This window comes from Podarcis pityusensis, assembly GCF_964106645.2.
Source record: "Podarcis pityusensis genome assembly, chromosome: 1".
In the NCBI taxonomy this organism is placed as follows: Eukaryota; Metazoa; Chordata; class Lepidosauria; order Squamata; family Lacertidae; genus Podarcis; species Podarcis pityusensis.
In genome coordinates this window covers 94189836-94215429 of record NC_138028.1, presented here as the reverse complement: position 1 = coordinate 94215429, position 25594 = coordinate 94189836, and the positions used below count along the sequence as shown (strand labels likewise).

Sequence of the window (25594 nt, the reverse complement as noted above, 5' to 3'; positions counted from 1 at the left end):
TAAAGGAGATTTCAGTGGTCATACAGTATTACTTTAAAAAATACAAGCGATCTGTCCATTTTACTGTGAGTGTTGCGTTTTTTTAAAAAAAGCAATTAAATTCCCAGTTTCATTAATTTAAAATTGTGTATAAGTAATATAGATGCTTTTGTATGAAACTTGAAAGTATGAATTTGTGTAATTATTTTGTATTTGAAATAAATTAGGTAATGCAGGATTCCTGAGGAATCAGGAATATTGTGATGATAATGTTTTGTGTGGTAGTTGTGAATGGACATAACATCAGAACATTTAATGGATTTTGTGAGATACATTGAGAAATTGCTGTGTGGATACTTGAACTCTAGTCTAGGGAAGATGCACATACCTTTCTGTACTCACAGCCAATGCCTCTATGTATTTTGGACCAGAAAGTGCCATCTTCAGTCCTGGATCTCACAGTTCATGTAATATGGCCAGTAGTTTGGTTCACAAATTTTGTGAACTGAAAGTCATAGGAATGGATGGAATGGTACCTTCTATTGTTCAGGGGCTTATGTCCTTTGGGACTGAAAAGGATTTCACAGACCATTATTGTTTTGCTCCCCTTTTCTATAGATCTGAATGTTCTGGGCTTACAGGGTCTGTGTGTTTGAGCCAGATTTGTATTTCCAAGCAGTGCCATGCTTCAGCTACAATGGCACAAGCACTGAGTTGTGTAGGTGGAGCTCAACAAGATCCACTGCCTTCTCACAGAATCAAAGTTAAGATCTTAGTATTGGAAAGAGTTTCAAATAGCAGGTATGGGAGATGCAGAAAAACACAAAAAGCCAATATAATTTTCATGCAACAATGCCCGTTACTGCACAGGGGTGTTATTTCATGTACCCAAAGACCTTTGCAATACTGGAAAGGGAGTTCTGCCCAAATAATAATGGGATTTTTCTGTTTAAGAAACAGAGTGCAATTTGCTACTTTTTGACCTTTTTCTTTATGGTTAATTTATTTGGAGTTTATAGTAACTATTGAAAAATGTACACGAAGACAGGTTGGTTTTTTAAAAAAAACTTATTAAATGTATAAGCAATGGCTGAAATCTCAGTGTGCTCTGGCTGCTGGAAAATAAAAATACAGAACTCTGCATTATGAATTAAGGCTCACAAGAGATTTTTCATGATAATTTCGTTACAACGTTTGAAGAATGCATACATTTCTTATGTAGCAGAAGATTCAGCTTCATTCTTGATATAAACCAATGATCAGTCTCTGGGTATTCAAAGGGCATCTCTAGCTTTGAACTGTTTATGCACATTACATTTTTTATAAGGTATATTCATTTTGCATTAAAATGTCTATGGCTAACACCTCAGTTTCATTACTTAAAAGGCCAATTCTACATTGGATAAGGAGGAAGAACTGAAGGCGAACAAACTACCAAATTTTCATCTCTAATGGGCTTGCATTGGCAGAATGGATTGGGATGGTGCTTATGTATCACACTACCAATATACCATTTTTACTTCTTTACTAAATCTGTCATTTCAGCAAGCTATACATGTAGAAATGAGTGGAAATGAATGGCCGTCAACTTCAAGGCAGCCAGGACCACTCTCTGTGTTACGAAAGTAGTCTCAAAAGAAACGACCATTTTTGCAGGGCTGCACCTGCTTGCTTGTGAAAGCAAAGGTTTCAGCAAGCGATCTCTTGGGTGTTTGTATAAAGGGGGCAGGCTAACAGATAATGAGTGATGTCTTCTACATGTGGTTGACTACCAATTCAAAGTCTTTCTGCATACGAGACCTTGTTGCAGCCATCCAAGACTGCAGTGGGCATCACTTGGAAACAGCTCAATAATGGCATTTCTTAAGGAAGCTGGTTAAAGTTTGATCAGACAACTAGCTCTAAAATGCTGTGTTCTCAAGAGTGGATACCCAAGGGGGAAATGCGGTGTTTCTAATTAGTTGCAGGTCCCTTCTGGATTCTATCCAAAAGAGCCAATCCATTGGTTGACACTTATTCAAAGTCAAAGCAGAGCTCAGTTCTGGAAAATAATGTTAGTGTAAAACATTGGCAAGCTGCATTCTAGTTGGTTATCATCTGGTTCCATATAGCACAGATCAGGAAAACACTCAATAGGCAAGGTAGCATTCTTTTAGCATACTTTTAACTGAGCGAGCACAGTCCACTCTTGCCTTAATTGTTGGCTACCCAGATTATGTACAGTGAAGAACTGCTGATATTTCTGATGGATAGAGAATATGGCTTCTGGAAGAAAAGTATTTTGCAGAGTTTCCAAAACTTTAGTGGAGTTCAAATCAGAGCTCCAGATTTCAATGTCATAGAGCATCTGAGTAAACACTTTGAACCTCCCCTAAAGATATTTGGTAGCAATAACCTGCCTTCCCTTATTGTAATAGAATTTCATCAATGTTCCTATGGTTTCTTGTGCCTTTAATTTCACTGCCTCCATATGATATTTCCAAGAGGGTTTCATTTACACCTAGATATCTAAATAAGTTTGTTTTCTAGCCTGCTGATCCAAGCACTATCTATACCCGGAGGGTAGGCTGGAGTACTTTGACACAGAACCTGTGGGCCGCACACTGCCTTGTCATGCCCTTGGGGGGGCTGGGAGTGAAGCCAAATTTTGATGCCTCACTCCACTCATCATGCTGCTTTCCAAAAGCCACGCCAGAGGAGGTCCGAGGCTCTGGCAGGGTCCTAGAGTCCTCCCATTTCCTTTTGAAAGCTGGGAAAGTGCTAACTCGGCTTTGGTAAGGCGGTAGGAAGCCTCTAGGACTCTGTCAGAGATCTCACACCTTCCCACAGCCCAGCACCTCGCTTAGCCAGCTTTGGCAAGGCTGCACAAATGTTGCTGAGGGCTGCCAAAAAAAGGCCTCAAGGGACACATGCCACCCTTGGGCCACATGTTAGGCCACCCTGATCTTAACTAGGACTGTCTCTGCCAGGAATCACAATCCTGGTCTAACTTCTAGGCTCCTTGTGATTCCTGCTGCTTTTAAAATTGGTGTCCTCTTCAAGATTTGCAGGTCCTATATTACTGGTATATAACCTAATGCTGGGGAATTTTAATTTAAAAGTACAAATGGTACAATGTCCAAAGTACAAATGCATATTCTCAGAAATCTGCTCTTATTTTAAATATGTGTAAAATGGATTTTGTGCACCTTGTAGCTTGAGAATTAATTTGGTATGTGGGACACTCAATTCACAATGCATACTATGCCCAATGTTTCCTATAAATGCCATTAGTTTCAATCATATCTAGTATAGCTGTTTGTATGTTTCCCCTCCCTGCCCATGTTTATTTCACTGCTGTAATGAACAGGTACCTGTAAATCCTGGTTCTATGCCATCTTAATTACAGTCAAGGCTTGTGTGTTGAAGGCAGGTCCAAACTTGACATCACTGTGAACTAGAATGCTTGATATAACCATTTCTACTACTGTACTTCCAAGAGCTTCAGCTCCTTATGAGGTAGAGCGGGCAGGTCTGATTGCCAAATGAATATTGATGGTATTCCCATTCTTGCTGACATTATAGGGCATATTTAGCCCCAAGAGCTGCAGATGAAGCAAATAGGTCCTGGATTGTTGTCATATCTCATTGATGAGGCAGACCTTTTATTACCTTACCTATTTTAGGAAGACAGTGGGCTGATGATGTCTATGGGATTGCAAGGAAGAATATTAGTATTCCATTGTGATTGTCACTTCTAAAAGGCAACTTAATATTAAAACCACTTTTTTCCAGATTTTTCTGAAGCAGTGAATTGTTTGAAAAAAATTTCTGTTTCCTTACAAAGCATTATATGTATACCTATCTTGGATTCCTCCTCCTTTGGATCATCTTTGTCAGAATATGCAGACAGCAAAATATCACTGCCTATTTCAGTCTCTATGGGGGTATGTAAGTGTGCGTGCATATATATGGTGCTCTTCTTTAGCAAAAAATAAATTAGGTGCCCGTACTCATAACTTGATAAAAGTGCTGTGGGTGCCAGCACAAATGGCTGCAATAGACTCCAAAAAAGTCATGGTACTCGATATAAATGAGTGCCACCACACACACAAAAGCACTGCATACACACATTATATAGTGACCAATGGTCTTAAAGTAATGGCATATGAAACAACCATGCTTTCTCTCCCTTCCTTGTATAAAAGATTTGCAATTTCCACATCATGAGGAAATCATGATTAAGCTCCCATTGGATGCCATAAACGTCTGCTTCATATCACCAGGAACTGGTTAAAAACACAACTGACTAATTGCAAAGAAGTGCCTACAAGCTTTTCTTTCTTGTAAAAAAAATAAAAAAATAAAAAACACGGTCCCAAGTTTATGTGAAAAGTGACACTTTAGGCAAAATTATTCACTCATACACTACAATCAAGAAAACCCGAACCTCATTTTTATACAGGTTCACAAATGCTAAAATACATCTTCTTAAAAGGCAGCCCAAACATATAACACTATTTCACTAAGTAAATTTAGACCCCAGGCCTCACCTATAGTGGGTCACTATAGCAACTCAAACACCATTCAGGTACATGGTAAAAAATTAGTAAGTGGGTCTTCAGCTGAAAGTGTGTGTTAAAAATAAGTCCTCAGTTTGGGGGGGGGGATTACTGTTTTACAAAGCTTACAGTTCATCTTGGAAAACACTTTCTGTTAGCCTGCCCTTTTATTTTAAATATATACATTGTGAAAATTAGCAATTTTCAGAATAAAGCTTCACCAGTAGCTTTCCCCCTCTAGGGTGAAAAAATTACTACATTTATGCTAACAATATTTTGCTCCAGTCCCTGGCACATGGCTGTCATGTGAAAACAATGGTACCTTTTGCCATTCCAGACTGAATCTCTCCAGTACGCTATTACTTAGCTATAGACCAGGTATCTTCAACCTTTCTAGACCCAGGAACCACATTTAACCCAAGCATGCACTTAGGGATCCATTTCTTAAGCTATCCCCACATACTTGCATGGTGGTAGTGCTCCAGTTGCAACCCACCGTGGATCAGGCTGCAATCCACTACTGAGTCCCAACCCCCAGGCTAAAGACCAGTGCTCTAGACAATTAGAATTGCATTGATGTGGATAAGTTCATGGAGATCTACTCTTGCCTGTGTGCCATATTCACATATTCTGCTAACTGGAGTCTTATTTTCTCTGCCACCATAAATACACAAAAGTTAAAAGCCTAAAATATTTATTCCTCCACCCCCTGATGCTGGGAAGTCATCAAGTTCTAAAACAACCACTGCCACCACAATCACTATCAAACCACACATTCCCACTCTGGGATTCATTTGGCTGACAAGTGGATTATACGTTGCCCAAATGGATAAATAAAACACAGGCTAAATTAATCCGTTTATGTTTGAATATTTACCCTGTTCTCTTCTTCAAGCATAACAACAATCTCATTTGCAGTGCAAAAAGCACTTTCCCCACTAAATCTTTTACCACTGACAGTTCATCTACTCAGATGTGAAGTGTGTGATTAGAATGTTACATACCCCAGCCAAAGCTTGTGTTCACCCCACGCCATTCCCTCAATGAGCTGTGGTTCCCTGTGTCCTGGGATGAAATGTATTCCACAGCTAACAAAAGACAACTAGGAACATTCCCAGTAAGATCACATGAAATTTCTACACAAAACTAGTCTTTTAGTGAAGTGATTCCCTGCCAGGGCCTTCTGTTTTGCTTCATTGGCATCTTGCATGACACATCTGCAGAGGATCCTCCCCCCCCCTTTTTTTTTGCTTCTACACTAGTTCTAAACCACAGAGCCTAGGGCTTGCCGATCAGAAGGTTGGCAGTTCGAATCCCCGCGACGGGGTGAGCTCCCTTTGCTCGGTCCCTGCTCCTGCCAACCTAGCAGTTCAAAAGCACTAAGTGCAAGTAGATAAATAGGTACTGCTCCGGCAGGAAGGTAAATGGTGTTTTCATGCGCTGCTCTGGTTTGCCAGAAGTGGCTTAGTCATGCTGGCCACATGACCCGGAAGCTGTACGCCGGCTCCCTCAGCCAATAAAGCGAGATGAGCGCCGCAACCCCAGAGTCGTCCGCGACTGGACCTAATGGTCAGGGGTCCCTTTACCTTTACACTAGTTCCTAGCCCACTCTGACATGGCCCTTGGCCTACTCTGCTGATTTAAAGGCCATGATAAAAGTCTTCATCAAAGGGTACATTCTGCTCAACCAGCTGGGCTGATCCACACTGGCTGCGGGCTGGCAGTAAGTCATCCTCTCCATCGCACCCATTGCATATAGTGGACATAAAGTCGGTCTGAACCAGATAAATTCCCCTCTGACTTGCCTCCATAAATCACAGGCTTCTGGATTGCTCCCACTGGAAGGGTCTGCCTCCAGGGTCCATCAGGTGCAGGGCCTTCACGATGTGCACAGGAGCTACCTGCGGTTTGCCCAGGTTACTAGGCTGCGTTCCTTCAAGCCCATTCGCTTTTAGTGCAGGCTGTACTTTCTCATGCTTGGCTTGGCTTCCTGCCGTTTCCTGCTCCTCTTCCTTGCTGTCACTGCCTGTTCATCTGCCCTCTCAAAGCGTGTGACCAGTGATAAGAGCAAAGAAAAGACGCAGCAGCCTTTACCAATGGTGGGAATTTGGCTAAGAGGGAGGGGGTTAGCAAATGAGCAGTAGTGACAGAGGCAATATTCTACATCTGACACACATCAGATTCATATAAATGTTGCGTGTTATTAAAGGTTAATCAGAAACATGGAAGTTTTCATAGAATAATAACAAATAATTCATTTAAGAATAACTACTGATGAGGCATCCCAAAGTGAGAGAAACATACATAAAACTAAAAACAGCTAAAACATCTGCATATATAAATACAATTAAAAACCAATACACACATACACAACTTAAACCCTCCAACATACATAAAACCAATTCAAATCCATTGCAGATACCACTAGGATTAAAGTCCGCTTTGAAGGCTCCTTGAAAAAAAGCCTTAAAGCAGGATTCCTCAAACTTGGCCCTCCAGATGTTTTGAGACTACAATTCCCATCATGCCTGACCACTGGTCCTGCTAGCTAGGGATCATGGGAGTTTAGGCCAAAATATCTGGAGAACCTTTGAGGAAGCCTGCCTTAAAGGAACATTTAAGTGTCTGAGTGGGCTACATTTTCACTTTGAGCTATAGCTCTTCTTTTAATGACACACTAAAATTGTTCTTTCCCTGCTGAAGACCATAGTTCAGATTTTCCCCTCCATTTTGACAATTTATGTTGAATTTTGATGTTTTTTACAGCACAGGAATAAAATGGACGGTCTTTGCATGCCTTACATTTTCACCAGCCAAAGACTACGATCCTGTGGAACAGTTACCTTATTGTGAAAGTTCCCACTGATTTGGCAAGTCCGCTTGGCTGTTGCTGTGGCAACTTGAGGCCTAAAAATATTGCATGTTGTTATATAGTTCAGCTGCGGCATTGCTTAGCCACAAATTACATTTGCTGTCTACTTGTTAGGTTCACCAGAATTATTATTCAGTGAAGTGCTGGTTTTCAGAATGATGGTAACCCATTAGTAAACCACCACTCATCCAAGCTACACTGCCCAAATTGGGTGTTACAACCTAGACTCATGAATCTTTCTAGAAAGAAAAAATCAACAAATATAAATGTAAAAATACTTTTTACGGTATATACAGTCAAAGCACTTCATGTGCATTATGAGTAAAAAGCACTGTCTATGGCGAAACTTCACTTGGAGACCTCCTGCAACTTGGGTCTCTTTGGCTCCAAGCATCTACCCGCTTGCCTGAACTCAATGGGACTTCAGATGTATAGAGCTCAGGAAGTTACCAGATGAGAATGCACCATAAAATGACCTATAAAATGTTCTCTCTTCCACTACTCCTTCCACTATAATATGGAAATGCTCTCCTGATTCCACCATCAGCAATACAAAATATTTGTTAGACCTTGGACAAAAATATGGTTCTGTTAGGAAGCAGCTAACCCTATTGGGAGGCATTCATCTCATATTTCTGGTATTTGTGCACCAAAAGACATGCAATGTATTATAAAAGGAAGCATTTTTTTTAAAGTACTGCTTGCCAGAATCCTGTTGATTTTGTGTATTTTCTTTGGTTTAGCCTTGATAAACCAGTTCATCTGGCTCTGTTGTCATGCACTCTTGCTCATTCAGCATATGACACTTGCGTCGCTTGATTTCCCTTCCTACTTAAAAAAAAATTAAGCTATGCTAAGACAGGAGAAGAAAACTACTAAATATAAACGACTGTGACAGGCCTCTTATGAAGAGGAAGCTTCAGGGGTCAAAGCTAATTTTAGTAGTTTTTCCTCTCTTTTCCACAGAAGAATTGTAAATGCTAAGAGGATGTATGTGGTTTAAGAACCAGCTGGGTAATTAATTGTGCTCCAATATTATTTTTCTATAAATGTGGAAAAAACATAGGAACACAAAGTGCCTTGTGTATTTAGTACAGTATTATATTTGTGTGTGTGTGATTTGAGAGCTCCAAAAATCCCACCGAAAGCCTGTTTCTGGAGTAAGTTTTTTTGTCCCCTTTTAAAAGTAGTAGTACTGTAGTAGAATTGGTAACAACAACAATTTTATTATTTATACCACACACCTCTGGCTGGGTTGCTTTCTGTCCCCACGGACCTATATATGAAGGATTATCGAAATATCTAAAACCTCATTCCAAAGTTAGAGGGCAGCCTTTTCACCCACAAATAAAACTGATGCAACCAGCAAGATGTGCACACATCCAGGCGCACCAGAAATCCTGATCTATAATGTCACCGGTGAGAGGGTGTGCTATCGCCCTCGTATTCTCAAGAACAAACGACTCAGTTAAAACCCTTTTTGTAAAGCCCGAAAGGTGGGAGGGCCAAAAGAAAAGCAAACATCCTGACGTGGGAATATCCCTTCCTGTCCTGCACCCAGCCACCCCCAGTCCGGCCCACGTGGCACCTGGGTGGCTGTCCGTCCCAGCTGTCCAGCAAGACTTGATCGCAAAGGGTCTGACTGGAAGGCGGCGGGGGCGGAGGGGGGGAGCTGCATCCCTCGCTCTTGGAGGCCGAGAAGAAACAAGGTAAGTATCGAGCGGATCCCCCAGGCTGGATAAAATCAAGCAACGCTGTGCTGCAAGGTGTCTGTGTGTGTGAGAGAGAGAGCGCGCGCGCAAGAGCGCACCCTCAGGAGGCAGTGGGAGATCCTCAGGGAGCTCGCTAATGTCTACACTGACTGGCAGCTGCTCTCCCGGGTTTCTGACAGGGGACATTCTTAGAGATGCCTGGGACTTTGTGCTCTCGAAGCTGCGCGAATTCAGGCTGAATTCCAGCAGTCCAAAGGATCCGGGGCTTGCAAACTGAGGAGGCTAGTCAGGAGTCGCCCTGAAAGAGCCCGGCAGCCGCTATAATACTGTTTTTCACCGACGGCGGGGCGGCGCTCGCAAGGGGCACGAAGCAGCAGGTTTTCTCCAGTTCGAGAGCAGGCGGCAAGCGGCCCCGCCCGGATGCCGTGAGAAAGCAAGCAGGCAGCTGAGGCGGCGGTCGCAACAGGTGCCTCCCGGATCCGGGAAACTCCTACGGCGGGGCGCCGTGAACGTGGAAGTGCGGGCAGGCCCGGGCGCGAGGCAGGCCTCGTCAGCTCGGGAGGGAAACCCGCCCAAATGAGCCCCGCCCGCACGCGCCCCAAGGGCTGCTCTCGGGAGTCAAAAGGCGCGTGGACGAGACCCCAGCGTTTCCCGCCCTTCCCCATTGCGGCGCCTGTCGCGCTCAAACACCCGCAGCAGTTAGGGGAGCCTTCCTCCTCGCTCAGAACGTATAAAAGCCTCGTTATACTCTTTCCTATTTTGGAACTACATATTTATTGGCATAATGCTATGTTTAAAGTATGTATTTAAAAGTTGCATTAGAAAAAGAGGATTTCATTAATGAAAATACCACGCGTCAAGGCGATGGCATGCCAAACGACGTGCGGCCGGCGGCCCTCACCTCTTAGGTAGGGTTCCAGAGCTTGGGAACAGCTGCGTGAACGAGGACACCATTTCAACGTGCAGCGCTTTGCTTAGTATAAAGAGTCAGGAATTTTTTTTGGGGGGGGGGATACTGGATTTCGGCCATTACTGACGCAGGAGCCCCGCGGGGAAAGCGGGGAAAAGAACAAGTAGTGAATCTCTGCTAATTTGAGTGAAAAATGCGTGGAACGAGGCAGCAAAGGCAGAGGCCGTGTGTGCTTTACGCTTTAGTCCAGCTCCAATGTGTTCCCACTGCTGGTGTGCTCATGAGGTTAGTCCTAGTCCATAGGTATCCTGTAGAAATGCTGCTCTTTGATGCACTTTCCCTCAGACAAGCTCCCCCCTTTTTTTTAACGTAGGCCAAATTCGCATAGTAGTTAAGCTGAGGTGCTCACGTTTGGGACAACCCTTGCACATGCGCAGATGACAGCTTTATGGGCTAGGAGTTTGCGGTTGAGGTTGCCAGGTTGCACCAGGAAACCAAACAAGTACAGTGGTACCTCGGGTTAGGAATTTAATTCCTTCTGGAGGTCTGTTCTTAACCTGAAACTGTTCTTAACCTGACTTTAGCTAATGGGGCCTCCTGCTGCCGCTGCGCCGCCGCTGCACGATTTCTGTTCTCATCCTGAAGGAAAGTCCTTAACCTGAGGTAATATTTCAGAGTTAGCAGAGTCTGTAACCTGAAGCGTATGTAACCCGAGGTACCACTGTACTATAATCTGCATTGGGTGAAGACACATCCCTGTCCCCTCTCTGGTGTGAACAGCCAGAGCTACAGGGGGCTAGCCAGGTTTTTTGCTCTGGGTGAAGCCCCCAAAGTGGCACCATTGAGGCTCCCAGCCTGTGTGTATATGTATGCAAATGGGCACAGAGGGGTGCCAAACTGGGTCTTTGACCCAGATGAAATAAAGCCTAGTTTCTTCTCTGCGGATGAAATAAAGCCTAGTTTCTCCCCTGCGTACAGCAACATACAAATACAGTCCTCTGTAACCGTCTGCTTTTCCCACCCCAAAAATAAAGCCAATTCCGAAGGTTTGGAGAACTTTAGAGATGATGTGGGATGTGGTGCAAAGAGCTACAGATGGAGATGATGAGAGACTCATTGGAGATCATGGACTTTTCCTTTGTTTGAGCAGGTGCTCTGGATCAGTGGATTAAGTCCTATCCATTGATTGGTGATATTATTCAAGAGAGATACCCAGACTTTCTTTATAAAATATTCAAGAGTTAAAATGCAGTAGCTCAGTTTACAATGTTCTCTTGTAGTGCTTAGTATTAAAGAAAAGCCACTATAAGATAATACTACAGGAGAATTTCCTTAATGGTGTAATCTCTGCTCCTATTACCATGGCTTTACTTGAAAATGGAGGCTGCCTGGGAAGTTACGGTACCTGAGTAAAATGAATGTTTGTGCACTTACAGGTTCTTCATTAGGTTTTATTTGCTGTAATGCATTTTCACTTTTAAAAAAATTATTTTCCCCTTGAGTACTAAAAATAAGGTGTTTTAAAGATATGAGGTGAGATGTTGGTTAAGGCTTTTATTTAAATGAAGTCATGTGAGATCTTGGATCACTTTACATAGCACAGCCAATAGTAACCTCTCTAACAGGAAAGGTAGCCCCATCGGAAGTCAGTGAGACCACATGTACATACGGCGAGAAATATATTAACCTTTTTGTTTTTATAAACCAGCCATCTGTTGAAAGCAGTGATTTCAGCTTAGAGAGCTTCCTTAGTTTTGTGTTTATTGACAAAATATCCTAAGGTGCAAAAGCAGAAATTTTGGTGTTGCTAAATGAACAGAAAAGGCTCAACTAGTCTTGGAGAGATGTGATTTAGACTCAGTCTATATTTGCATGCTAAAAGCCACAGAATCTGCTATGGATATAATTTGGGCACAATCATTTTAGCTGTATGGAATTAACAGCTCAACTCTATACATGTATACTCAGAAATAAGTCCCATTGAGTTCAGTTATGCTCTGGTTAGTGGATGCTCTGGTTAGTGGTAGAAGAGAAGAATGAATTAGTGCTGCATTTTGAAACAACAACCCATGTTTTAGGACATGTTTTAGGTCAGCAAACTTTTTCAGCAGGGAGCCAGTCCACTGTCTCTCAGACCTTGTGGAGGGCCAGACTATATTTTGGAAGGAAGAAAGAAAAAGAACAAATTCCTTTGCCCCACAAATAACCCAGAGATGCATTTTAAATAAAAGCACACATTCTACTCATGTAAAAACAGCAGGCAGGCCCCACAAATAACCCAGACATGCATTTTAAAAAACACACATAAAAACACGCTGATTCCCGGACAGGAGCTGGGACTGAGCAACGGGAGCTCACCCTGTCACGGGGATTCGAACTGCCGACCTGATTGGCAAGCCCAAGAGGCTCAGTGGTTTAGACTACAGCACCACCCGTGTTCCTAGAGCCTTTGGAAACCTGGGTTCAATTCCACAGTCAGCCATGAAGCAAACTAGGTGACTTTGCTTGGGCAAGTCACAGTCTGTCAGCCTAACCTATCTGACAGGTGAGTATAAAATGGGGAGGGGGAGAGCCGTGTATTCAACCTTGAGCTTTTTGGAGGAGAAGGTGGGATATAAATATGACAACAATGATAACAGCTGAGCTGTAGTTTAATGTGACATCCAAATGCTACACCTTACTGTTTGGTTAAATCTAGTTGAATATGGAAAACGGGTTTTTGATCTCTTCATTAAGGGGTCTTGTGGTTTGTTTGGTGTCATTTTCCACATTCTTCAGGGAGATACAGTCTTTGGTGTCTTTTAACTTTTGAACCTGCCCCTCAAACTAAATGTTTTTGTCTTTTCTTTACTATGTTGATACCCTCTTCTTTAACACCAACTGGTTCCTTATAAACCACATTTTTAATCATTTTTTATACTTAGGCACTAAAACTAGCATGAGCAGCAATACAGGTTTTCTTTTCGTTTTACTTCCTTTAAGCACTGCGTGCCGAACGAAATGTGGACATAATGCCGAAGCTCTCACAAAATAAAATTTCTCTTTCAAATCTTCTTGAAATTGTTGGGGGCGGGCAGGAATAGCTTATTAAGAAACCATTTTTTACTTGCCTGCCATGTTAATGTTCCTTGCTGGCTTTTATGACAAAGACTATTTGCATAAAAGCTCTATCTTTGTTGCTGAGAGTTCATTCCCCCTGCTGCTTTTTCCGCTGCATGAAGCCTCAATTGCACTGAAAAACAGCAACCAGTGGTAGAGCTGGCAAGGATTCCTTCCTTCCACTGGAGGGGAATGAACATCAGGGAATCAGTGAACCTTAACTGCTTCATTGCCTGCTTAACTGGCGATTTGCATAGGGTAAAGGAAGTGAGTAGTAGTGTAAGGGTTTGCCTGTGTTTTACCATCACAGGTGCCTGGGCAGGTAAAGCAAAGAAGGGTTGGGCTTGTTTCACAATAGTCTACCAGGAGAGCAAGGATGAGGAAGGCAGCTGGAAAGCAGGATAGGGGAGGGCTGGCTTCTTACTGAGCTTGGACAGTGGTGGCAGCTAGATTCTGAACATCAAGGTGCAGATGAATTGGGAGTCTGTAGTGGGAAGGTCAGGAAGATAATCCTGCTTTTGTATACCACAACGTAGATTCTCGAAGATCCATCTTGCCTCTACATCCTCTCAAAGACATTGTGGGTGCTATATTTCTCCCCTTTCTCCCGCCAACCAGCATGGGGAGGGGTGAGACAAGAGTTGCCTGCCCAGCAAAATGTTTCCTTTTCAGTTCTAGGTGCCTCTGATGTCACAGTGCTGGCATTGTAAGGAGTTAGGGAAATCAAACAGCACACCTGGGAAAAGCAAAGCCAGGTCTAGCATTTGCGTTGTCATCCTTGCTATGGTACGCAAGTTTTTGCTACACTCTGATGTTATTATACCAGTCTCTGGCCCCCACCTACCCCGTGTATTCTGCCTTGGTCAGACCCCACCTAGAGTCCCCTGTCCAGTTCTAGGCATCACAGTTTAAGAAGGATGTTGACAAGCTTGGAATGTGTGCAGAGGTAGGAGACCAAGACGATCAAGGGTCTGGAAGCCAAGCCTTAAGAGGAACAGTTGAGGGAGTTGCATATGTTTAGCCTGGATAAGAGGAGACTGAGATAGCCATCTTCAAATATCTAAAGGGATGCCACACAGAAGATGGAGGAAGCTTGTTTTCTACTGCTCTGGAGGCTAGGAACCAAACCAATGGATTCAAGTTACAAAAAAGGAGATTCCGACTAAGCATCAGGAAGAACTTCCTGACAGTAAGAGCTGTTTGACAGTGAAACAGACTCCCACAAGAGGTGGTAAACTCTCCTTCCTTGGAGACTTTTAAGCAGAGGTAGGATGGCCACCTGCCATGTATAATGTAGTTGAGATTCCTGCATTGCAGGGGTTTGGACTAGAAGACCCTTGGGATCCCTTCCAACTCTTCTGTTCTGTGAATCTGTGATAAAACTGTTGGGCCTGCATCTGAAGGTGATGGTAAGTTCTGTCTTTTCTCTGAACTAGGTGAAGTACAGCAATGAAGCCCTTGCTGTGCATGCCTCATCTGTGCAGGAACTCACTTGAGCATAATAGCTGACATTGAGCTCTGTTCCCTGCCCCGTGGCTTCCATTATCATTATGGCATCACCCTCCAGCTACAGCTTTAATGTGAATGGCAGACTGTTTTTGCCCAGGGGCAACACCAGCATGAGGAATGATGGATATGTGCAAGAACTTTTTCATGAAGAAGCACAACAGGTATGTTGCAAAAGCCCTGGTTCCCTACAGCTGAGTTCTGAATTATGAAACATTGCAAGGTGGTGGGAGTAATGCTCTGAGAAGAGTCCAGATTTGTGTTCAGTTTACAGTATGTATATAAATTGTGATTTATTTGTTTAAAAGTCTCGGTAGATCATTGATAATTAATCACTTTGTAGCAAGAGCCACAATTGCTACAAAGCATTGGAATAATCTCCAAATTAACGACCTTGGTTATTGGTATCAAAAGCTGCAGCACATTGCCTTATTAGAGAAACTCGCACAAAAAGTGAGAATTGTCAGGGGACAAAGTACGCAGGAGAAGTTTGTGGTCCTTTGGCATGGCTTTATTGAGTATACAGGAGCTAGTTTACATGATTATGCCCTGCCTGCTGCATATTCTTGTTTGTGTTTACAGTAATAACTTATGGTTTGGGTGGGAGTCAAGGGTAATGTGGAACCTGCAAGGAAGATGCTTGTTAATTAGAAAATGTCAATTTATTTGACCAATTCTTCCAGTTGTTTATGTAGATTATTTATTTATAACAATCCTTAACCCTGTTTCATGTCTTGCGATTTGTTTTGCATAAATTGAAATAGTTTCAGTGGGATATGTGAAAATAAACCAACAAAAATTATTATTTAAAAAGGTTATTACTGAGGCAAAAAGAGAGTGGTATTTGTGAAAACAGGACTTGCTGGCAAGCAGTTTTTTGTTTTTGATTTCCTTTTTGATGGCAGGGGCGGGGGATAAGTGTCAGAACCTTTTGTCCTTACCTGCTGGCTCCATTCTTAAAAATTGGCACTGAATCTAGTTGCTGATAAGTAGATCTTTGTAGGCTATAATCAACAGGGGATCTGGGTTTTGTTTGTAGTAGGGTGGGATTCAGGCAACATGATTACCGTTCATAAGATGAAGAGCTCTTCTGAATCAAACCAAAGGCCCATCTCTTCTAGATACCTGTTGTCACAGTGGCCAACCAGATGCCACAGTAGTGTGACTTATTTAGGATTCTCATTTCCGTACAATTAAGTGCCCTGGGGGCAAGAAAGGGGCAAGTTCTGTCATCCTTAAAGCATGCATTTTGCAGGCATTATAGTACTGACCCTTCGTGCCTCTTCGCTGGTGCCCAGCAAGATGAAAGAGCAAACGTAACCTTTAAATCCTATTTTCATTCAGAGTTCTCCGACACACAACAGACCTTGGTGGAAGATACATCTTTTTGTTTGGGAACCAGTGCTCTTTGGCACTTGGGACGGAGTCTTTACCTCTTGTATGATCAATATCTTTGGAGTAGTTCTCTTTCTGAGGACAGGGTGGCTGGTGGTAAGTATGGGGAACTAAATGACAAGCCATACAGCTGTTGATTTGTCTTGGAATTTGTTCTGATGTCCTTAAGTTATTGCATTTAAATTAGTACTGAAAGCCTGTGTGCTGGCGACCATTCTTTTGTCTTTAGGTCTTTCCACCATCTCTTCTGTAATAGCTGCTGAATGCATATTCATCTGCATAGCCTTCATCACATATCCAACCTCCAGCTATGGTGTGTCTGTTTTTTAAGCAGCTTGCTGACACAAAACACACACAACACACACACACACACACACACACACACACACACACATGCAAGCAAGTGGGAGATATAACCCAAGCACTGGCAAACAGCCCAATCCAGCCCAGTTAAGACTATAATGTGAGCAAATAATTTTAAACCAGTGTGCTTTGGTGTCAAGTCAACATTTTGCTCTGCAGGCCAGCCTGATTACATTCTCTGATCATGTGGAGAAATTTGCATAGTATTTGGTCCTCTCGGCCTCTGTTTGGACCACACTGTTGTAGGGATGGATCCTTTCTAGTCACAAGTGGTAACAAGATGATTTGGCTAGATGACCATTTGATCCTTCCACCTCCTGATGAAATGTGGGAAGCTGTGATGGAGCAGAAAGTGGCTTATATTGACTGCAGCAGCATACCATGCCTTTCACATGGCGCAAAAGCTATTCTGCTAGGTTGACAATCCTGTTATTATTACCAAATATTTAGCATGTGGTTCTACCTTGGCACAGCTAGGTGCTTAGGTGGCCAGAATGTATTTAGGTGGCCAGAATGTATTTAGGTTGGTGCATCCCCAATCACTTTGCCCTGTGCTGTATTATGGTAGAAACAGGCACTGCTTTTGTGAAATCCTGGTTTGATTTGAGGTACCTCCTCCATACCACTGGGTCTGGCTTTTTGCTGGTTCAGCAGTCATTGTGGTCCTCTTACAGCCTGCTCCAGATTGTTGGTTACTTCGAAGTAAGTTCTGCTGAAATCACTTGGAACTCATCTGAGTTCAACTGATTGCAGTAGGTAAAGGTAAAGGTACCCCCACCCGTACGGGCCAGTCGTGTCCGACTCTAGGGTTGTGCGCTCATCTCACTTAAGCCACGTGGCCAGTGTGACGAAGCTGCTCTGGCGAGCCAGCACCAGCGCAGCACACGGAAACGCCGTTTACCTTCCCGCTATAAAATGGTACCTATTTATCTACTTGTACTTAGGGGTGCTTTCGAACTGCTAGGTGGGCAGGAGCTGGGACCGAAAGACGGGAGCTCACCCCACCGTGGGGATTCGAACCGCCGACCATGCGATCGGCAAGTCCTAGGCACTGAGGTTTTACCCACAGCGCCACCCGCGTCCCTGATTGCAGTAGGACTTGGTTCCAAGTAAGCTCCTTAGGACTACAGCTTGCAATCCCTGTTGGCGTAGACCAGATTTAAATTTTATTTTATCAGCTCTTTAAAGCCCACAAAATTACTTGCTTAAAATATACTTGGGTTCCTATGGCTTTGTTAATTTCTCTCCCTTTATGTCAAAATAAAATAAAATAGTAGCTTGGGCTATTTACAGGGAAGCTGATCAAATATAACTGTTCAGGTAACACATGTTGCCATAGTTACGCGTCCTCCCTCATGTTCCTCCAAGCTCTACTGAAAGAACATAGTGTAGTTTGAAGTGATGGTTGTAAGCAGCACTCCTTCTGCCCAGCTGGAACAAACACCCTCTTTCATTGTCCTTATACCAAATTTATTGAGTTTTTAAAATATGTTGATAACAGTTATACAGTTGTACCTCAGCTCCTGAACGCCTTGGGAGTTGAACATTTCGGCTCCCGAACGATTGAAAACTGGAAGTGAGTGTTCCGGTTTTCAAACGTTCTTTTGGAAGCCGAACATCCGATGGGGCTTCCGTGGCTTCTGATTGGCTACAGGAGTTTCCTGCAGCCAATCAGAAGCCTCGCTTTGGTTTCTGAACGTTTCAGAAGTCGAACGGACTTCCAGAACGGATTCCCTTCAACTTCCAAGGTACAACTGTATTATGAACAGTTATGCATGAACTGAACTTTAAACCTAGAAGAGTGGAAACTCTGACCCACTGTGGCAATTATTTAACTGCTTAAAATCCTTCTCCTTTGCTAAAGCTCCTTGGTGGTGTAAAATTTCTACTGAGAGTGAATGCATGTATGCATTGTGAAGATTGGATTTAGAAAGCAGATTGGATTAGAATTCAAAATTAAATTGTTAAAATGGAGAATTTTTTTTTAAGAGACAGAGAGTTTAAACAAATATTTACAAATTGCACAGCAAGAGGACCTTGAATGCATATTGTTGTAACCCACCCTGGGACCTGCTGGTGTGAAGGACAGGTAATAAATCAAATAATAATGAAATAATAAAAGCCTACAGGCAACAAATGGCTAAGTGGTCCTTGAGCTGTTGATGGGGAACAAACTGGTTACAATGGGTTCCATTGGCATCTGCCTACGGGCTGGAGGAGACAGAATATAATCACTGGATGACATTATTAAACAGGTACCAGGGCAGCAGTAAAAAAAAAAGGGGGGTTTATTTTCAGCCACTATGTGCCAGCCTTGTTCTTCAAATAAGAGCTGGATATTTCCAGCTTTTTCACTATTTAGGGATGTGGTCACTATCAGTACTCATGGAAATTCTTTTGGTTTTAGCAAAAGATTCAGAAAATCAGCTAGCGCACAAATTAAGTTCTTGGTATTCTGACCTTCTGCTTCTATGCTTGAGTTAGTTTTGCTAGATGTGTAGATATCATGCTGTTGCCATTCAATCTCTCGACCCGCCTTGTTATGTTTGTATCCTGCCCTACCCCAAAGTAGACTGGGAGAGCATTTTACACTCACAACAACCCTGGCATATTACATTAGATAGGGAGACAGGGACCTCCCCACAGCCATTTAGTGAGTTACACAGCTGAGTAGGGATTTGAGGCTGGTTCCAAGATCAGCATTCTATTTTTTTTAAAAAAATAATATTTATTAATTTTCAACCATTTAAACACAACAAAACAGAAAGACAAAAAAAAAAGAAAGAAAAAAATGAAAAACATGAAACTAACAAAGCAAGACACAAACCATTTCAAACACAGAACAATTTCAATGTCTTATCTTTCATTCCCTTATTTCCACGACCTCCTCACACCTCCCTTTTTGTTTTCCACTTCTATTAATTATTTCAGCAATTCCTTTCCATCTTCCTCTGTTTTCTATCCTATAATTATCTTAGCATATTCTAACCTTATTTTCCCTTTAATACACTATTAATCTATTTATACTTGATTCCTTATAGCATTTCTACTAAAGCCATATAACTTCATTCCAACATTTTTCTAACATTCATTGTTTTTACAATATTTCTATAAATAGTCTTAAACTTTTTCCAGTCTTCTTCCACCAGCTCTTCTCCCTGGTCTCGGATTTCTGCCAATCGTTTCCGCCAATTCCATATAGTCCATCAACTTCATCTGCCATTCTTTCCGAATGGATAAATCTTGTGTCTTCCAGTACTTCACAATGAGTATTCTTGCTGCTATTGTTGCATACATGAAACAAATTCTATCCTTCTTTAACACCAATTGGCCGACCATGCCCAGGAGAAAGGCCTCTGGTTTCTTCAAAAGGGTATATTTAAATACCTTTTTCATTTCATTATGAATCATCTCCCAGAGTGTCTTAATCCTTGGGCATGTCCACCAAAGGTGAACTCTAATCCTCAAATTCGTCTGTTTTTCTTTAAGTTCAGTCATAGCGAGCGTCAACTTATGTTCCTCAAGTTGCCTCTGTAGGGCTGGTGCTCTCTTTCTCTTTCTCTCCAGTTGTGTTACTCCACATTCAGCGACAACGGCTTTTTCCCTGGCTTCCTCCGCAGTTTGCCACATCAAAGTAGGTTCCTGTATCGATTTCTGGGTGGTTTCTGTATTGGTATTGTTTATACTTTCTGTATTTAAGTTAATTTTAGTAATTGAAACATCCACTTTCGCATTTATCGTGTCCATTTTCCTGTGAAGCTGATCCAATGAGTCATTTATCTTATATAATGCAGCCACTAAAGCCTCTTCTGTTGACATTCCTCTTAGTTTTAAAAATACTAGCACAAAGACAGCAACAGAAAGAACAGGAGGGCCTAATGATAGACCTCTCCTGGATTGTTACCAAGTCCTCCCAGACCTTAATGTTTTGTCAGCAGTTGACTGGTCTGTTTTTCCTCTTCCATTTACCATAACATTTAAAAGATTCAAGGTCTTTTAAGTCTCACGGTTTTTAACTTGCAGCTGGAAATTCCCCTAGTCCAACTCTTGTAAAGCAACCGGTTTCAAAGGCTTCCACTAGGGGGAAACAGTTTCTATTTGTAATAGTCAATAGTATCCTCTTTTAAACAATCCAAAATTATTTTCAAATTAGTTTCAATTTTCAGTTACTTTTACTCCTTTTTAAAGCAGCCGGAGACAATAGAAACAATGTATTTCTCTTATTTAACTAGCTGTCAATGAATGTTCTAATCGCTGTCAATGAACATTCCAAAAGACGTCAGTCCTACTAGCAGCCCGTTTCCAGGGTCAGAGCGGCGGTGTTTTAAGTCTCTTCGCTCTCTCCCGCAGGCATACTCAATCCGCAACTTCCCCCTCTCTTCTCCTGCCTCCAAGAGGGGGTTTAATGTTCTTTACCGTTGGAACTTTGATCTTTTACAAAAGACCTTCCAGGACTCCAGCTTACAACTTCATTGCCTCAGTCTATTTACAAAAGGGGGAGGCGGACTTCCTGTTTTGAACCTCCCTGTTACGGTACCAAATTAAACATTTAGAAATCCAATTATTCCGCTCACCTCACGGGTAATTACTTTAAAGTCAAATTGTCCACAGGAAAAGGTCAGCGCTCTCCGGCAACAGCTATGCGGCTTCGTTTCGTGGAAGAAGCAGATGATTCGATGCACCGCGCCACTCACCCCACTTCGCTCCGGAGCCCCAAAAACTGGGGTTCCCCGCGAGTGGGGGAGGCGCAAAAGGTGCTCGCCGAATCCCACGTTCACAGGCTTCTCCCGCCTGTGATTTTAACAGGTCTCCGCCTTCGCTGTGGCAGCCAGACCCAGATTCCCATGGAGCTGATTCCTCCCGGTCAGAGGAATTCAGCCATTACCAGAGGCGCCTCCCCGGAAGTCCCCAAGATCAGCATTCTAGCCCCTATATCACACTGGGTTTTGCTTAAGTTTGCCTGTGAAATTTCAGCTGCTTATAGCTTCTCCTATAGAGGTTGTGCAGTGTCACACATCTTTCTCTTTCTTTCTTCTCTTTGACGATCACTCATAGCCGAGTTAGATTGTCTTCCATTAATATGGTCTTCACGGTGTGTCCGTAAGTGACTGTGGAGGCCAGTTCTGGATCTGTACATCCTTCCACAGTGGGGACATAGGTTTCCTGGTGGGAGTTGATCATGGTGAGGATTTGCCAAATGTGCCTTCCTCTCAGCTCACTTCTCCCTTTTGTCCTGAGTTTGTGCTTCTTCAAAGTCCATGACACTTTTGGTAGAACTATCCTCCAACTGGGATGCGGATGATGTTGTGGTCTAATAATAAATAATAATAATAAATTTTATTTATATCCCGCCCTCCCCAGCCGAAGCTGGGCTCAGGGCGGCTAACAACAATCAAAATAATCCAGCATTCTAAAAACATTCATTATAAAATTAATTAAAATCAAATTGATGGCAACCATTAAGCAAAATTCCATGCAGATTGCCAGAGGAGGGGGTCAGGCTGTGCCCTGACCAAAGGCCCGGTGGAACAGCTCTATCTTGCAGGCCCTACGGAAAGATGTCAGGTCCCGCAGGGCCCTAGTCTCTTGTGACAGAGCGTTCCACCAGATTGGAGCTGCAGCCGAGAAAGCCCTGGCTCTAGTTGAGGCAGCCTAACCTCTCTGTGGCCTGGGATCTTCAGGATGTTTTTATTTGCAGACCGTAAATTTCTCTGTGGGACATACCAGGAGAGGCAGTCCCGTAGGTACGAGGGTCCTAGGCCGTATAGGGCTTTAAAGGTTAAAACCAGCACCTTAAACCTGATCCTGTACTCCACCGGGAGCCAGTGCAGCTGGTATAGTACCGGATGAATATGATCTCGCAGCGAAGACCCCATAAGGAGTCTCGCCGCAGCATTCTGCACCCGCTGGACTTTCTGGGTCAGTCTCAAGGGCAGCCCCATGTAGAGCGAATTACAATAATCCAATCTGGAGGTGACCGTCACGTGGATCACAGTGGCCAGGTCAGGGTGAGAGAGATAAGGAGCCAACTGCTTAGCTTGGCGGAGATGAAAAAATGCCGCCTTTGTTATAGCTGTAATCTGCGCCTCCATAGAGAGGGAGGTATCAAAGATTACACCCAAACTCTTAACGGACGATGCTGGCACTAATTGCACCCCCGCGAGAGATGGGAGTTGCCCCCTCAATCCCATATCGCCCCATCCCAGCCAGAGGACCTCTGTCTTCGAAGGATTTAACTTCAACCGGCTCCCACGTAACCATCCAGCCACAGCTTCCAGACATCTGGTCAGTGTGTTTGGGGCCGAGTCAGGATGGCCATCCATCAACAGATAGAGTTGGGTGTCATCGGCATACTGATGGCAACCCAGCCCAAAACTCCGGACAAGCTGGGCGAGGGGGCGCATAAAGATGTTAAAAAGCATCGGGGAGAGAATCGCACCCTGAGGCACTCCACACACCAAGGAGTGGCGCGATGACAATTCCCTCCCAAGCGCCACCCTCTGTCCCCGACCAGAGAGAAACGAGCGCAGCCATTGAAGGACTGTGCCCTGGATCCCCACGTCGGCAAGGCAGTGGTCCAGGAGTTCATGATTGACCATGTCGAAGGCTGCAGACAGGTCTAGAAGAATCAGCAGCCCCGACCCGCCTCGATCCAGCTGCCTGCGGAGATCATCTGTTAGGGCGACCAGAGCCGTCTCGGTCCCATGACCAGCGCGGAAGCCGGACTGGAATGGATCGAGAGCCACTGAGCCTCTTGGGCCTGCCGATCAGAAGGTTGGCGGTTTCGAATCGCCGCGACGGGGTGAGCTCCCATTGCTCGGTCCCAGCTCCTGCAAAACCTAGCAGTTCAAAAGCACGCCAAAAAGTGCAAGTAGATAAATAGGTACCACTCCAGCGGGAAGGTAAACAGCATTTCCGTGTGCTGCTCTGGTTTTGCCAGAAGCGGCTTAGTCATGCTGGCCACATGACCCGGAAAAACTGTCTGTGGACAAACGCCAGCTCCCTCGGCCTTTAAAGTGAGATGAGCACCGCAACTCCAGAGTCGTCTGCGACTAGACTTAACTGTCATGGGTCCTTTACCTTTACCCTCCAGGATAAACAGGCCAGTGTTTCCCAGTTGTATACTACTTTTTTTAGATTTGCCTTGAGGGCGTTTTTTGTTTGTCCACCAGCATTACCCATGGACCTGTAGAAGCCTTCTACCTTTTGCACCTTCTGTTCTCCTTGCCCTATCACAAACTTACTAGTAGTGATTATCTGATCTGAGGGCCCATTCATTCATTTCTCATCAAAACTAGAAACGATGCTGCTGTTTCCTCAGAATCATATTTCCTATCTCTCCCCGCCCGCTCCTCTAACTAGCTTGATATGTATCCAGAATGTTGTAGCCTACATGAAGTGCAGTTTCAGTTTGGAATCCTGCTGGTTTTGATGGCAGTTGCATCAGACCAAGGGGAACTGGAGCCAGGACTCAGCATGCAGACATCTGCTAGCATACAAGCCTCCCTACACAGCTATATTTTTCCTAAAAGGAAAGCATTGTTCTAGCTTTGCATCAATGGTTAAGCAAAATAAACAAAACAAAAGCACTATCAGTTTTGTGTATACTAAATATCTTCAAACTAGCCAGGACAGTGGGTGCTATTTGGAAACGCAGATGGCACAAGCATAACCTAACATGTTCTGCACAAAGCAATAATTAGTAAGCAAGAGAACCTAAAAGCCACTGCCCTTCCTTGAGAAGTCATAGCAGGAAGGAACACAATGCCTGTGGGATAAGAGCAGCACACAGAGTGCTTTGAAGATGGCACGAAGGAAGCAAAATGCTAGAGTTTGTTCACAATGGGGATCTCTAAAGCTCAGAAGAAAGGCTTAAGAGGTCACTTTTTTATTTAGCATCTACATGCTGATAACATTTGAAGGCCTTCTGACTGGGTTCATATGCTAAAAGCTGTGAAAACAGAAGAATATAAGGCCTGGCTTCTGCTTTTTGTAAAGAGATGCATTAGAAATCCCCTTAATGTAGTAGTCCTGTCCGTTGTTATTTTATATGCATGTTTTTGTGAAAGATATGAGCACTGTTAGCCCATCTCAGAGCCTTGTGGTACCTTGTATTTCTTAGAAAATCATGTACAGCATACCAGTCCTCCTACGTTGCTTTTTTTAGACATTGGAGTGATTTGCAGTAGAGTTGAGTTCAAGTGTTAAGTTTTAAGAAACCACATACCTTCTTCCTACTGCTTTCATGTAAACTTCCTAACATTCTGACAGTGGTAAGCAAGGCACTTTGGCTTAGATGAAGTACAAATGCATTGCATTCTTTTGTAGCAAGCAAAACAAAGGTAAGTGTGTGCCTTGAAATGTTTTTGAAATGTAGATCTTCAAATCATATGTATATATATATATATATATATATATATACTGTATTTTTCGCCCTATAGGACGCACCGTCCCAGAAGGTGCACCTAGTTTTTTGGGGGGGAAATAAAGGGGAAAAAATTATTTCCCTCCCAGGCGCGGGGCTGGGGCGGGGGAAGCCTGAGCTTCCCCCGACCCCAGCCCCCAGAACAGGCAACTCTCCGCAAGCAGCAGGAGCCCAGCGTCGGGCTCCCGCGTCTTGCGGAAAGGTGCGTGAAGTCTGGGCGCGCAGAGCTCAGTGCGCCCAGCCTTTGGCATGCAGGCAACTCTCCGCAAGCAGCGGGAACCCGGCGCGGGCTCCCACGGCTTGCGGAGTTCTGTGCGAAGCCTGGAGAGCAAGAGGGGTCAGTGCGCACCGACGCCTCTCGCTCTCCAGGCTTCAGCGAAAGCCTGCATTCGCCCCATAGGACGCACACACATTTCCCCTTCATTTTTGGAGACAAAAAATATGGTATATATATATATATATATATATATATATATATATATGCGCCCATTTTTATACAACAACATCCAGAGGGTACCAAATTGCCTATACTTGGCACCTAAATCTATGCATCTCTTTCTTCTTTTAAGTTTCAATCTTTTCTTTTTCCTCCCATTTCAGGGAAACACCGGTATTTTAATGGGCATGTTTTTGGTGTCCATTGTCATCCTGGTGGCCTTAGTAACAGTCTTGTCTGGCATTGGGGTTTGCGAACGCTGCAGCATTGGAAGTGGAGGAGTCTACTCAATGATTTCTACTGTCCTTGGAGGTCAAGTTGGGGGGACCATTGGCTTCCTCTATATTTTTGGTCAG

At 43.5% G+C, this 25594-nt stretch overlaps 1 protein-coding gene and 1 long non-coding RNA gene across 8 annotated transcripts in view; one reads left to right on the top strand and one right to left on the bottom strand.

Annotated features, from left to right (window-relative positions):
* LOC308479212 overlaps positions 1-7429 on the bottom strand; it is a 34274-nt gene extending 26845 nt beyond the window's left edge. Inside the window, exon 1 of one of the 3 annotated variants that reach the window (XR_013987553.1) lies at positions 7364-7429. This is a non-coding gene — a long non-coding RNA (uncharacterized lncRNA). Of the gene's footprint in view, positions 1-3332; positions 4325-6421; positions 6710-7363 lie in introns of those variants that run through there. The other 2 variants (XR_013987554.1, XR_013987555.1) reach the window with 2 other exon arrangements.
* Positions 6898-25594, top strand: part of SLC12A8 (solute carrier family 12 member 8) — a 70610-nt gene continuing 51913 nt past the window's right edge. The window contains exons 1-5 of one of the 5 annotated variants that reach the window (XM_081006863.1): positions 6898-7493; positions 7529-9101; positions 14550-14783; positions 15964-16110; positions 25403-25594. In XM_081006863.1, the coding sequence (XP_080862989.1) occupies positions 14664-14783; positions 15964-16110; positions 25403-25594 (459 nt within the window). In that variant the 5' untranslated portion in view covers positions 6898-7493; positions 7529-9101; positions 14550-14663. Of the gene's footprint in view, positions 7494-7528; positions 9102-9488; positions 9571-9590; positions 10013-14549; positions 14784-15963; positions 16111-25402 lie in introns of those variants that run through there. The other 4 variants (XR_013986734.1, XM_081006864.1, XM_081006865.1 and 1 more) reach the window with 4 other exon arrangements.